This window comes from Rhamphochromis sp. 'chilingali' (genome assembly GCF_963969265.1).
Source record: "Rhamphochromis sp. 'chilingali' genome assembly, chromosome: 2".
Lineage (NCBI taxonomy): Eukaryota > Metazoa > Chordata > Actinopteri > Cichliformes > Cichlidae > Rhamphochromis > Rhamphochromis sp. 'chilingali'.
The window spans coordinates 51,363,433-51,377,609 of record NC_137930.1 but is presented as its reverse complement, the minus strand read 5'-3'; the positions used below and the strand labels follow the sequence as shown (position 1 = coordinate 51,377,609).

Sequence of the window (14,177 nt, the reverse complement as noted above, 5' to 3'; positions counted from 1 at the left end):
GAAATTAAAAATGATACTTCTTTGTAAATAGGAGATCATTGAGTGCATTTTCGCAGTTCCAGCTCGCTCTAATTCGACGCATAATTTACAAAAATGCGTTTTTGTAATAACCACGTCTTTTATCTGTCACTGCATGCTGCACCCTCTTCACATTTGCACGACATTGAATTGTGAACAATTCAGTGGATAAAAGGATGGGGGGGGAAGAGGTCACAGACTGTCAGGAGCAGCACATAAAGAAGCAGAGAGAAATCCACATTGTTTATTGAGAAATGACAGCCAAAGCCAGGGGTGTGGTGTACAAAGAATGAAAAGTCTCATTTTCCAACACTGTTAGTCTGAAGCGGAAATGTACTGAAAAAAGAAGAGAAGAGGTAAACAAGGGCTAGGCAAGAGTACACCAAATGTGACCAGTGAGCCAAAACAAAACTTCTATGCAGTAGATTTATGCTGTCAATGAATATTTATTGATCCTTGTACTGTCAGTATGATGTAAACAGGTGACAGATTTAACGGTGCTATATTTAAATGTGCTGTGCTCATACGCAATCACAGAAGTGTGAGGTTTAGCTTCCTTTGTTGAAATGGTAATTATTATACATTATCGTAAACTGGGTCTTACAGCTTCAGCTACAGCACGCAATATATAACAGTGAAGGCTATAAATACATTGTAACCAACAATATGTTTATAGCTTATATTTTCTAAAACATGAGAGTTAAAAACAACCAAAAAACACACACAGATGATGAAACAAGTTGTAAAGAAATCAATAGTGCAGTCAAGACATATTGAGTTGGCACACTTTTATACGTATTTTTTACACGTTGGCACAGGAAAAGAGAACCTGAGGTTTATTAAAAGCCTGTTTGACTGTCGATGGCTTGTTTGACTTTTATTGGTACCGTTACAATTTTGGATCTTATTTTAAAAAGACAGTCACTGACATTTTGTTTGCATCAAATGACTTGCATCAGCTTAGGCATAAACATCAACATCGTAATATTTCTCATTTTCATTTGCTTAAGCAATTTGCTGTATTAGTACTCGCATCTGAAGCTCTAATCCTCCAGTTTTTGGTAGCGCTCTTTAAGCTTTATGGAGATAAAAATGTTCACATACATATTTTTCTTAAAGACACAGTGACATTAAAAATACATTTGTAAGGCTGTAATCCTGCTTCAACAAGTTATTTAACTTGCAACAAGTAAAATTATAATGATTGTGGAGCTTTCGACTTTGAGTCATTCAAGCATAATTCTGAATGATTTTTATTCAAACCCTCTTTCAGCTGTCGCGATCCACATATTTAAGCCACATAGTCTACATCATAATACACAAACTAAAGATCCTCCAACCATCATTTCACTTCACTTTACAGAACATAACTTTAATCCTTTAATTCAGCCTGGAAACAGCGTCGGCCAAACTTCTCAAAACTGCAGAATCACCTTTTAGTAATTGGCTAAACGCACTACTTGGTCGTTTCTGTATTTCCCGCTGCGCCGCTCCTCTTCACACGATGTCCTCTCTCATTTCCCTTTGTGCTTGTTGAAAAGAGCGTAGAGGACTTTCAAGGTTGCAGTGGTGTCCAGAGAGACAATATCTGTCACAATATTCAGAGGAGACATAATCCACATGCAGCATCCTTAAGCCACTGAGGCGGTAAGAATATGCGGACACTTTTTACCAGCATTAGCTAATAGCTACTCTCACAATCCATCCTAAGAGGTCATAGATCAGGAGGACAAAAAAAACATTAGTTGGAAACTTAATCAATATGTCCTTGGTGAGATAAGATCCCTACAAAATTGCTCTCTGTTGTGAGATGCTCTGACTGAATGAATGTGACAGAAAGATCGACTTCACCATTGGCTAACCTAATTAATTCACGCAGCATGCTCTCATTTTAGGCCCTGAGAGCTGGGATTCCTCATTCAGTGGCTGCAATTATGCCGTTAATTAAAAAGACACTAAAAATGAATTAAATTACCCACTCGCTCCTGGCACAGATTAATTGTGCTAGTCCTTACATTAACAGTTATCGTGTCGAGGATTTATTTTACAATTACAGGCTCTGTGGCTGGGAGGCAATATGGTGGGACAGCTTTAGCGATCTAAAGAGAGGAAGATTCAAGTTTAGAGGGAAGTTCCTCCTGTCAATAGCGCATCTGCAGGGAAGTGGAGTGAATCTGCTTGCCACTGATTGATTCCCACACTTAGAGGAGTCAGTAACTCACCCGGTCACCTGCTTGATTTCACTCTCCGCCTTATGGAATGATGTAGTCTATGTGACCGAAGGAAATTACCCAAACACACACATGAGCGTTGCTGGTGGCATACGATGTAGTCATACCGCATGAACCCACCACAGATGTATGCTTTAAACTTGAAAATAAACAAAAACGAATGCTGTAGCTTTATGACTTCCTAGAATTTGAACCTTTTCATGTGTACATGTGGCCATTAGAGATCATGAGTATATGTCAAAGAAAGTCGGCATCTTGCATGCTAAATAACATAACATCCATGAGGGCTACCTACAACAAAGTCACAAGCAAAAAGTGATTGGCTGTAAGTGCAATTGGCGTTTGGCAAATTCTTTTTATGTGGATGGGGCTTACAACAGCAAGCCTACACCATTAAAAACAGCCCCCAAACACACAAACATGATATTTTGTTATAATAAAAAACTAACCTAAACATACAAAACCTTGATCTGGTTCTTCATCTAATATTGACAAAAATTATGTTTGTAAATATTGAATACAGTTGATTACACACTGTAAAATTCACTAAAGCTGCCATTAATCCATCCATTTTCTGCTGCTTATCTGGGTCTGGGTTGCAGTTTAAGCAGAGAAGCCCAGAGCTCCCGTCTCCCCCAACCTTCTCCTCCAACTCATCCAGATGGGGGGACACCAAGGTGTTCCCATGCTACCTAAGAGATGTAATGTCTTCGGTTTGCCCTAGCTTCGCTCTGAGGCCTTCTCCTGATAGGATATGCCTGAACCACCTTGATTAGTTGGCCCTTCGGATACCCAAACCAACTGTCTCTTTTCCATGTGAAATATTAGCAGCAGTCTTCAGTAAGACAGATAACACAAATCCATTCAGATAAACACCCACACATTGATATAGCCTAGTAACAGTAACAGTAAGGATCAATCTCTGTGTCTAATCATCTATAGTGATACTCATCATGGCACGAGCGGCGCTCATTCATATTCAGCACGCTATTCCATCTCCCTCTCCAAAACACTCTCAAACTCTCACTCCACGGTGTAGAGCACATTAATTCAGCAATCCCCTTCCTTGCATGACATACAAACACATTTTAGCATTTTTTCCGTCATCCAGATAAATTCTCCTGATAAAGGGCATCATCACTGAATTAGTTTGACATTGGTGTCTTGGAGCGCTGTAGGATTTCATTTTTTCATGGTAACGATCATTTTATCTGCAGGCCTTTTTTCTTCTTCATCATCTGTGCCTGGCATTTCAATCTCAGTAAAACAGTCATGAACAAGTTCTGAGTGTGTTATGTGTGAACAAAGTGGATTTGTCTCACCTTGTGGGTCAACATTGGAGAGCTGAAAGCCTGTATCCTTCAAGAGGTCCAAGGCCAAGGTGACATTATGAAGCTAGAATTTTTTGAAAAAACAACAAAAAAATTTCAAATGAGATAATTCTGCAATGAACCACACTTATTGTAAGACTATATCACATACAACAAAAGCTATATTCTACCCCACTTTTGGTAAAAAAGTTGACTCTGTAACAACAGTAGAGATATTTATTGAATAAACTGTACTTTAGTGCTGAACTTACAATTATGAAGTGCTTTAACTTTAAATTTGAAGATTTCCATTTTATAATACTTGTATATTTTATTCCACTATGATAATATACTACAAGCCTTTTGTACTCTGGTGCTTTTATCGCATAGTAATAGCTATAGGTACTAATTACTTTTAAAATCATACATCTATTTTCTTAAATGCTTTCCCAACTAGGGGCATGGGAGGGCTGGAGCCTGTCCCAGCTAACATCTGGCAAACACACAGTATGCCCTGGAGTATTATACAACCCTGGAAATGTTAGTGGTCCATCACAGGACCAGCACAGAGAAACAGACAATCATTCACACCAACTACAGCTAATTCAGAATCACCAAATAACCTGACATTTATGTTTTTAACAACAACAACAACTTTTATTATGGGGACTGTATAATATTCATTTGATCATATCATATCTTTTAATGGGCACTGTTCTGGGTCATGTTTTAGTACTGTATCCAAGTGATCGGCCGGGAATTAGATTGATAGATGATCAGATGAAAAAGTGTACTTCATTCCTAACACTTGTGAACTGAATAAAGGAATTTGTGTGAATGCGTACACTGCACCAAAAATAAAATACGTTTGAACAGAATTTTGAGTTATATTTTGAGAAAATAAAGCTTTGAATGTGGCATGAATCCATATATGTGAATCTATACTTTACCATCTCAGAGTCACTGACAGGGGTCAGGTTGAAGTCAAAGAGCGGGATGAAAAAACCCTCCAACTGTCCGATCAGCAGCAGCAGAATCACACCATCAGCAAACTGGACAGCAAACCCACAGAGCATTGGAACATTGAAAGTGATAAGGGAAGTAATCACTGAGTCTATTTTTATCAAAAGAAAGCCTGTAAGCAGTAGAAGGTTTCCAGCTGTTGGTGTATACCTGTTTGTCCATATCTATCACCTGCAGACCCAGAGATGATATATGCTGGTTGACAAAGTGTACCAGGGCCTACAACAGAGAAATTATAAAACTGTGCAGTTTGAAATGCAACTTGACAATTTAGGGTATCTTCATCAAAACCCAAAGCATTAGTTGGAATGGTTAATATATCAGACTCTTAAAGTAGGACATCTAAACTTGTTCATTCTGCACCTCGTGTAGCTCACTCGAAATCAAGGAAAGTATTAGTCAGCCAGCAAAAAACGACTGCCCTTTTAAAATATGAGATTTTTTTGTCTCTCTCTCTCTGTGAGCTGCTTTGTGTCAGCCTATAGCTCATTTCAGACTTTGTTGTCCTGTATTTCAAGTGTTCTCACAACTCTTGTGTTCAGGCATTTAGTTATCTTAGTCAAATATTGGAACTTCTGGCTCCAAAATCCTAAAATTGAGTCTTCAAAACAGGATTTCACTAACCCATGAGTGTTGTCATGGTGGCTACTTCCATTTTTTTTACATGCAGTCTGTGAAAATTATTTGATTTGTTTTTTTTTTTTTTAAAGAAAGAAAGAAAGAAAAAGATCATGCTCAACAGTATTTGAAAATCATCTTTTGCAAAAAGGCCAAAAAGCCTTACAAGCACATTGGATTAAGAGTCCCGTCCTTCACCAGCCAGCTCTGTTCATCTGCCATGTATTGAAGGTTCAGATCAGGCAACAAACACACAGCGTGACATTTATCATTTGTGTTAACACCACTGGAGTTCCTCTCTCTCTAGAGATGAGAAAGTCAACACCTTTAAAAAATCTCGGCACTTCTTTACTTTTTCTGGTGTCCTTGTTATACCTTTTTCACTGTGTTGACCTTGTGAGCCTCAAGCTTCAGCAGTTGCTCAATGGGATCTTCCCCTGGGTGACCAGACAGCCAAAAAAATGTGTTAGTAGGCTGTAATGCTTTTTGGATGACATTCAAGATGTCACATCAGCTCAACCTCTGACCACTCTCACTCACTTTCAGTATTGCTGAGGGAGTCTGTGTCGCTGCTGAAAAGGCAAAAAGGATTTATATATATATATATGAGGTGAGTTTTTCTTCACATTTACAGGATCACACGAGGCAGTAAGCACCTCACCTTTCCTCTGTTAAGATTTCCACTTGCACATCTGATTTGATTCCACTTTTGCTGACCTGGGTGTACAGCACACCACAATGAGCAACAATTACACAAAGTGTGTCTGAAACCATCCTGGAGCAAAAGAAAAAGTGCCAAAGTTTGACAAGAACAACTTACTTCTACGACTACAACTTCAATCTTCACATCAGAGGGCAAATCCAATTCAGGCTGGAAACATCTCACCATGGCAACAAGCAGATGAAGGGTGGCCAGAAGGTCCTTGTTGTGGATGACTGACAGGTAAACAGCAGAGGACCAGACACACACAAAAGAAAAATCGGCCGATGTGATCAAACTCTCAAGCAGGGCATGAGTGTCTTTGATAAATAAGAAACTGACACTTGGCCCCATAACCTACTTACCATTAGTACTCACCAGCAGCTATTTTCAATATCAATCCAGTTTTCAGCAAATCTAAACAATAGCATTTATTTTTATCTATTTATGTCTTCACTCTGTAAGTAAAACTTTCTCCACAGCTAATGATCGGAGCACTCCCATTAAGAACAACTCCATGATGACCCTGTTAGACAATATTACCATATTATATTGACCTTCTTGGTAATATATTATCCTTATTATTACTCCTGTTGCCTAACATTAAAAGAATTTAAATGGTGATGCATGTACAGCCCTATTTTTAGGTTTTTGTTTTTTTAATAAAAGCAACAAGCAAATCCCATAAACTGAGATTTTATTCAGACTAAATCAATTCAATCAATCAAAATTCAGAATGTTTAACATGAGACAATTTACTCTTTTATGAAAACTGTTAGCTCAGCTGCTGCCATCAAAGTCAAAATGACCTTATTTTTTCTTAACATTTTCTCAGTTCATCAAATCATTGGATTTGATTTTTATTTACATTTTACACTGTACACTAACTTTGTTTGAATTGGGGTTGTACTACAGAACAGCAGCAAACATGATTATCACCAAATCATGTTAACTTTTAATTAGCATTCGCACAGATTAGTCTTTTTTGATACGTTTCCCTGTCTTCTATTTGGATTCACCCTGAACAAAACGCAAAGGAAGGCAATGAAAGAAAGTGAAATAATTGTAGTCAAGAATCTGACAGCTGCCCTGCCAGGTTATGTTGTGTCAGCCCAAGAAAGAACATTTTAGGTAAAGTGTTCAGCAGTCTATAAGTTATTTCTCTGCATAACCAAGCAACCAGCACTGACATGTGATTAAAATGAAACCCTATAATGTCAGGAAATTTTATCTCCACCAAAATCCTGCGCAGTTGGTGTAAGCTTACATGGTACCCTTGTGATAGCACCAAATCCTGTTGAAATGAGAGGGTTGCCAGAAGAGAACATTTGTTGACTTGTTTGTTTGCGAAGCCCAGTCGGCAGCATGACTCACGTTTGACGTTCCATTTGATCTGACTGCTGCCCTGCGTGCCCAGTCTCTTGCCCAGCTCCTCCATGATTATTTCCAGCTTGCGGATCTGAGCTGTGCTGGTCAGCGCTATCTCTTCCACATTCAAATGCACGTCGGCCAACCTGGCTGAAGAAATCAAGAAACAACCGAGTATCATTATAGGGTCTGACTGACAACAACCTCCAGCTTTTTAACATAATATCTGTTTGTTTTTCATCCTCTCAGTCAAATCACTATCAAACGCAAGTAAGTATGATAAATGAAATATCAAATATTCATTATCTCACACAGCAGGTGATGAAGTACCAGTCCATCATACACATCCTCCTCCAGACTCTGAACAACGATGTGCTCGGGTTTCAAAGTCTTATTGATCCAATCAACCAGTGCCTACCGAGATATAATTCATCACACGGTCAGAGAAATTATCCGCTTTCATCTTCTTGCATACATTTTTCCTTTATCAGTGTTGCAGATGAAGAAAAAAAACAGCAAGAGACCCTGTTTTTAAAGATTGTGCTTTTGGATCCCGAAACAGATAATAATAATAATAATAATGCAAGATACAAGTGCTCATCTAAAAGAAAGCTTATATTTCACTTGTTTTCCTCTCAAGTTTACATATAAGACGTCAGAATTATTTCAATTTTTCCATTTGTGTGAAACATTAGCGCTGCCCTCTTTACAACAATATGTTTAAAATTCTGATCCAGCAGAGTCTGCTGGCTCCTCGCCGTGACATCTGTCTCCCATCTTCTCTTATAATTATGCTCATTAAAATTTCACCCATCCTCACACCTTATTCCTGTATGCAGCCCACTAAAGACACAAAGGTAATCTCAGATCTGCGGCTGTCCAGGACGGGCGTTTGATGTTACAGTAAATGTGAAATAGAAGAAAGCGAATCCGACATGTGCAAGGCAGGGATTCATTTCTTACCTCCTTCAGCTTTTCAAGTTTGGGGTCTTTTAAAGATGTTGGTTGTATGAGTTTCCTCTTCTCCCCTGTAATGGACATGAAAACAAAACTGCGCTAGTCTCTTACGTCACCCAAAGTGCATCTGATAGCTCTCTTTAGAATTTCTGCTTTGAATATTTCAGTGATAGGTTTTACATGTTTTGGCAGTACCACTATGTTTGCTGCTTATTCACATATACTTTGAGGTTGGCCATTTTCAAATGCATTCCCTTCATACATCCAGCCCTCCCGAGCAACATAGAAATCAGCAGAGCCCGCAAAGCTGTTTCGGTTAGTCTAATCTATCTCGGCAGAACTTCTAACTTGGCAATATAATTAAGCTGCGAGAATCATAATTTTATGTGGAGTATGGATCAAAGAATTATTCGAAATCTATTGCTTTACTTAGAAAGACAAGCCCACTCCAACTCTGCTGTATGGAGCGTCTTGCATCTTTATGCAATGCTTTTGAATTGTGGCCAATTTCAGCTCCCAACAGAACTGCTTTCTCGATGAAGTCGGTGTTTTATAAACCCATCATTCGGTACACAAAAACTTTGATACTAGCCGGGGAACATAGTGGAGGATTCAGCAAATTAAAAACCAGATATTCACCCCAGGAGGTGGCAGAGACCAGAGCACACCAGATTTCACATGAAAGAGAATACAGGACCTAAACTCATTTCCTCCATGTCTGCTAAATGTGTAAATGAGCAACTGTCACCTTTCAAGTTCACAACATCAGTGCCCCCAAATGATCCGAAGGTCATGTCCTGCAGGTTTAAATGATTACAGATAGACTGGACACGTCTATATTCATTATCCTCATTATATAATATTGGCGAAAGTCTAATAGAAATGCACGAGGCAGACACGATTTTCAATATGAGGTCACTGGGATGATCTTTTACATGTGCCACATGAATCACTGATGACTAAGATTGACCTTTTGAGTAAATGCAAACATACCCTGAAAAGACTCAAGTTCCACAGGCTCTTCTTCTTTCTGATAATTAAAGATGTTCTCCTCCATCATTCCTCTGCAAAGTGATATCTTCACCTCTGACCTGTCAACACATTTACATAAAATTACAACAAACTACAGGAATTTCTAATACACAGTGTATGATATCAATACAAGATCAAGCAGGGTTCTCAAAGTTTTAAAGATCGAATAGCGGTGTACCCCTCTTCTCTTCTTCCAGCTCAGAGGATGATTTACATTAGAAACTATTGTTTTTAGATATTTGTTAAGTATTGGTGAGGTAGAACTTCTTGACACCAGCTGATTTTGTTTGGGGGGGGGGCGGGGGGGCGCGCGCAAACAAGAGGCAAACCAGACATTTTTCTGCATGGGCCCAGAAGAACATCTACAAAAACAGTGTAAGCTCCATTGTTCCATCTACAAACCAAATTTTGAAAAGATTTCCATGCAAAATAAATGAGTTTGGACTCATTTGAACAGAGGTGATGTCTTGTGGTCTACTAATTAAAACTGTACATTTTTTTAGACATGAATACAACATCTGGATTAAAGGGAACATGAACCGTTCATATAAACAGCAAACAGCAAACTTGCAAACTTTGAGAAGGGTTTATTAATGCTAAAAGGTACAGAGTTTCATTGTTTGCATTGTTGTCCAGATGTCCTTTTCAAGAAGACCCTGCTTATTTTGGCTAAACAAAGTCAAACCACACTCTGCACAACAGCATGACTCCTTATTAAAATAGTCCAGATGGTAAAATCACCTTCCTCTAGTCAGAATAGTCAACTATTGAAAATATTGGGACCGTTCAATTTCCTACTTTGATGTAAAATACAAAGAGGAAGATAATAATTCTATTTCAAGCAAGAACAGAAAAACATTTTACTTTCAATCAGTTGGTCTTAAGACTTACCACATGCTTGGACTGTTATTAAAAGACACCCAGCAGGAAACATAGCCCTAATATAACCTCTTCCAAAGCATGTTGCTGGCTTCAAATTCAAAATGTGCATCTCTTTTTTTAAACACTTCGCAGTTTTACTATTTGTCTTTGCACCCCAAAGGCAAGGTTTAAAGGATGTGCAAATCACTGAATTCTGCTTTCATCACAATACACAATTTGTACACAATTTGTTCCAACTTTCTCAGGGGGGAAAGTGGGTTGTAAAGCACAGAAGAATGAAGAAACACTTTCTCTATGAATATGTTTGGCAGAAAATACTCTCAGTGGTGCCTCAGTAAGTCCGGAGCCATACTGCTCAGTTTTCAGCTGGTTTTGAGGACTGACCAGCAGTGAAAAATGCCGGCTGTGATGGCAGACAGCTTACCTTTGAGAGGAAATCTTGTATCTCAGAATTGTTGCTTTTAAAGTACAAAGACAAAAACAGCCTTGTGCTCAGCTCAGCCACACAGAACTTCTAATGCAGGTATATTACTCTGACTGAAGGTGTTACACGTTTCTAAAAACACAGAGAAACGGAAACTGATTGGGTTTGGAATCGATCTGTTCCAAAAACACGTTATACCAAAACAGGAAGCCACTTAACTTCCTCACTTCTTTTTTTCCCTTTTCTTTTTTTTCTCAACGGCAAACTCATTAGATCAAGAACTTCAGGTCCCTGCAGAGTTACAGGGGCTGGTCTTGTTTCTGTGAACATTTTGAATCATATGGCCTGAGACAAAGCACAGCAAACACATAAAGCAACACACTCTGACAAAACAGACGTGACCTGGAGCTTGTCAAACGGTTGTTTCCTGGATCTGTGGAACAGAAACGCCTCGGTGAGCAACTTCTCTTTCTCTGGGTGTTTAGATTGTGTGTGGCTTCCTTTTCCTGAGGTTGACAGTAACTTTCAAACAAGGTCATAAACAAAAAGTCTTTTTGAATAAGCTTACCTTCAGCACTCTGGGAGCGACTCGGCAGAATTGAGTTCCTTAGCTGATGTCAACTCCACAAAGTGTCAAAACAGCGATATATCAGAAGTGGAGGGCTGTACTCAATCTGAATAGACTCTTGTTATTTCTATCAATGCAAAGGTCTGGCTGTACTCAATTTGAAAACTGTTGGCTTGAAAGAAAATAACATGTCACAGGGTTGAAAAGGAAGATAAGCGCATGAGAGGATGTGGCAGAGAAGAAGATAGCACTTCCTCTTTTTGATATTGGCTTCGACGCCGAGCGTTTTCTGATAGGAGCGTTTATGCTCTGTGACACGAACCCTGGATAAGACTTTAATAATAAGTAGTCATTGAGCGAACAAGAACAGGGAAGACTCTTGGGTATAAGTGTATTGTTTTGAAAACTACACTTCAGGAGGGCCGTGAGAAGCGTGACACTCAGAGGCCTGAACCACTCAGGCTCGACTCACACATCTCCATCTGTGACCACCCGGATCAATTTGCCGTCATCTGGCCTTCTCGGTTACACAAACACATTAAAAGGAAAAGAAAAAGAAAAGCAAAGATAGACAACAAAACAACGACCTCTGTCTGTGCACTGGCCTTGTTGAAGAAAAGAAAAAGGACCACCCATCAGTCAGACGAGGGGCAATTTAGGGGATGTGGAAGGTTACCATAGCAACAAAGGAAAGAGACAAGAAAATAAAGGCCTAAAATAAACCTATAATTCCTTTAGCTAAACCCAAATTGAAGGAACTGTCTGTTCAAAAGCCAATCTCGCTCAGAAAGCCAAAGCAAATTTAACCAATCTCACAAGCAAGAGATAAAATAAAATTCCCATTCTGCTTGATTCCACACATTTATTTTTCTGATAGCCTAGATTAAACAGAAAAAGAAAAAAAATTCAGACACACACTGGTGAACCAGCCAGTGTTAACTCTGTCTGAATTGACTCATCCATTCTCTCAATAATTCAGACCGGCTCGAAAATGCATGAGCAGTCGTGCACTGTACATCTTAGCAGGTCTTGAGGCGGCACCACAGGGCCAGCTCTGCTTCAGGAGAGTAGTAATAGGTCCGGGTCTCCTTGGAGAGCTGTCTGAAAGGCTGGTCAATATAAAGATACTCTGACTCTGACTCTCCTGGGACGGCAAGAACACACTGCAGTCAAGGCAGGAAGCAACAGCATGAACTTTTAAATATGATTTAAAATATGCGTACTATGCATAGTTCAGAGAAAACATGCTATTAAAGAGTATAGTATAGGAATAACATGGAACATATTAATAATGTACAGTAAAAAGAGGTAAAAAGAAAGTAAACCATTCTTCAACTTTAAGATTTTATGTATCAGGACTTTTTGTTAATAATTTGTTCTAAATCAGGTCTTAAAATTGTTTAATTACAGCCTTGGATTAACAGCAACATGACACACCTTACCTTATCGTTATTTATGTAGCAAAAAAACAAGCCAAAACACAAAAGCAGTGTGTGAAAAAGTACACCCTTACTGTTTCAAAAGCAATTAAGAAGGTAGGTAGGCAGCCAGGTGCTGCCGATCAATGCACAAGAAAAACTGTGAGCACAAAAGAAGAGGTTTTGGCAGTTTGTAGATTTGGAGTATTCAGGTATGTGTTATTACAATGCCACAGGGGGAAAGACATCAGCAGTGATCGTAAAGAAGCAACTCTTGCCAATTTCCAAACAATTTGTAGTCAATCATTGTATAATAAGAAAAAATCTTCACAAGTAGAAAACATTCACAGCACTTACCAATCTACAGGGCTCGGGGAAATTGCAAAAGAGAAATAAAATGCTAGAGCTTTGCAAAGTTGCATTCAAACAAACCACAAGCCATCTGGTACAATGTCTTTTGGACAGATAAGACCAAAGTGGAGATGAAATAAAAGCATATCAGTATAAAGACTTCATACCAACTATTAAGCACAGTGGTAGAGGGTAGTATTCTAGAGTCAAATGGTAAGGCCATCTGTCTGATAGTCAAAGCTTGACCTAAAGTGGTTGATGCAACAGGACAATGATACCAAAAAGAGCAGAACATCTACAACAGAATGGCTGAAAAAAGAAAAAAAAAAATCAAACCTTAAAAGAACTGCAATGCCTGCAAACCTCAATGAACTGAAGCAGCATTTTAGAGTTTGCAGAAGTAGAAGAGTGGGATAAAATTCCTCCAAAATGACATAAGATTAGTTCTTACTTTTTCACACACTGTTTCTGGATTTAGGCCTAGCTTTGTTAAACAAATACTAGTAAATGGACTTATACTTATATGGTGCTTTTCTATTCTATTTGAGCACTCGAAGCAGTCTCTTACTAAGAGGCTCATTGACAGACAGACAGACACACACACATTAAGACAAGGTTTTTTCTATGTGAAGCAAAGAACCTTTAACTTAACACTCTCTCATTCCAGTGAATTGGTTGGGGGCAACTTGGGATTCAGCATCTTGCCTCAGGATATTCAACATGCTTCTCTCAACTGTTTCCTTGTTTCAGTCTGAGTGAAGCTAAGCTAATTGACTGCATGCATAAAGAAGAGTTGCAAAGATCTTCTTACTGAATTCTTAGAATTTTAAAAGGTTTAATAGGTTTTCAAATTACTTAAACACTGGAAGCAGCATAACACAGTACACACATCATCCAAAAGCAAAGGCAAAATTATTCAGTACTTAGTTAAAACTTTGTTAGGGTCTCACTTACTTGTAACTGATAAGGTTTCAGTGTCTCCTGGCTCTCAGGCACATCCATGGCTCCCTCATCACATCTGGTGCCAAGATGGCAACAGCTGGAACACCAAACTCAAGGCTTTAAAACGACAGGCCACAAACCAGCTGCTGACACCAAGATAGCTGCTTTCACCTCCTGCCATCCTTTTGTGGCTTTTAAATGTATTTGTTCATTAATCCATTTTCTTAATTCCATATTCAATTCAGAGTTGCAAGGGGCAGGAGCCTCTCCAACAACCCTGGATGGGTTGCCAATCTGTTCCAGGGCTAACACATAAAGACAGACAACTGTTCACA

The 14,177-nt window shown here is 38.9% G+C and overlaps 1 protein-coding gene across 4 annotated transcripts; it reads right to left on the bottom strand.

Annotated features, from left to right (window-relative positions):
• Nucleotides 1-252: 252 nt before the first annotated feature.
• parvg (parvin, gamma) lies at nt 253-14,100 on the bottom strand. 4 transcript variants are annotated; one of them, XM_080875284.1, is made up of 12 exons: nt 10,564-14,100; nt 9,219-9,316; nt 8,232-8,296; nt 7,580-7,682; nt 7,275-7,418; nt 6,021-6,136; nt 5,862-5,917; nt 5,741-5,772; nt 5,576-5,637; nt 4,733-4,801; nt 4,510-4,611; nt 253-3,644 (listed from the first exon to the last, which is right to left on the bottom strand). In XM_080875284.1, exons 2-12 carry the CDS (start codon nt 9,283-9,285, stop codon nt 3,432-3,434), a joined length of 1,029 nt encoding a protein of 342 aa, XP_080731410.1. In that variant the 5' UTR covers nt 9,286-9,316; nt 10,564-14,100; the 3' UTR covers nt 253-3,431. The 4 variants fall into 4 exon arrangements, with proteins under 4 accessions (XP_080731410.1, XP_080731411.1, XP_080731412.1 ...); XM_080875285.1 differs by having other exon boundaries at nt 11,132-14,100; XM_080875286.1 differs by having other exon boundaries at nt 13,855-14,100.
• Nucleotides 14,101-14,177: the final 77 nt, after the last annotated feature.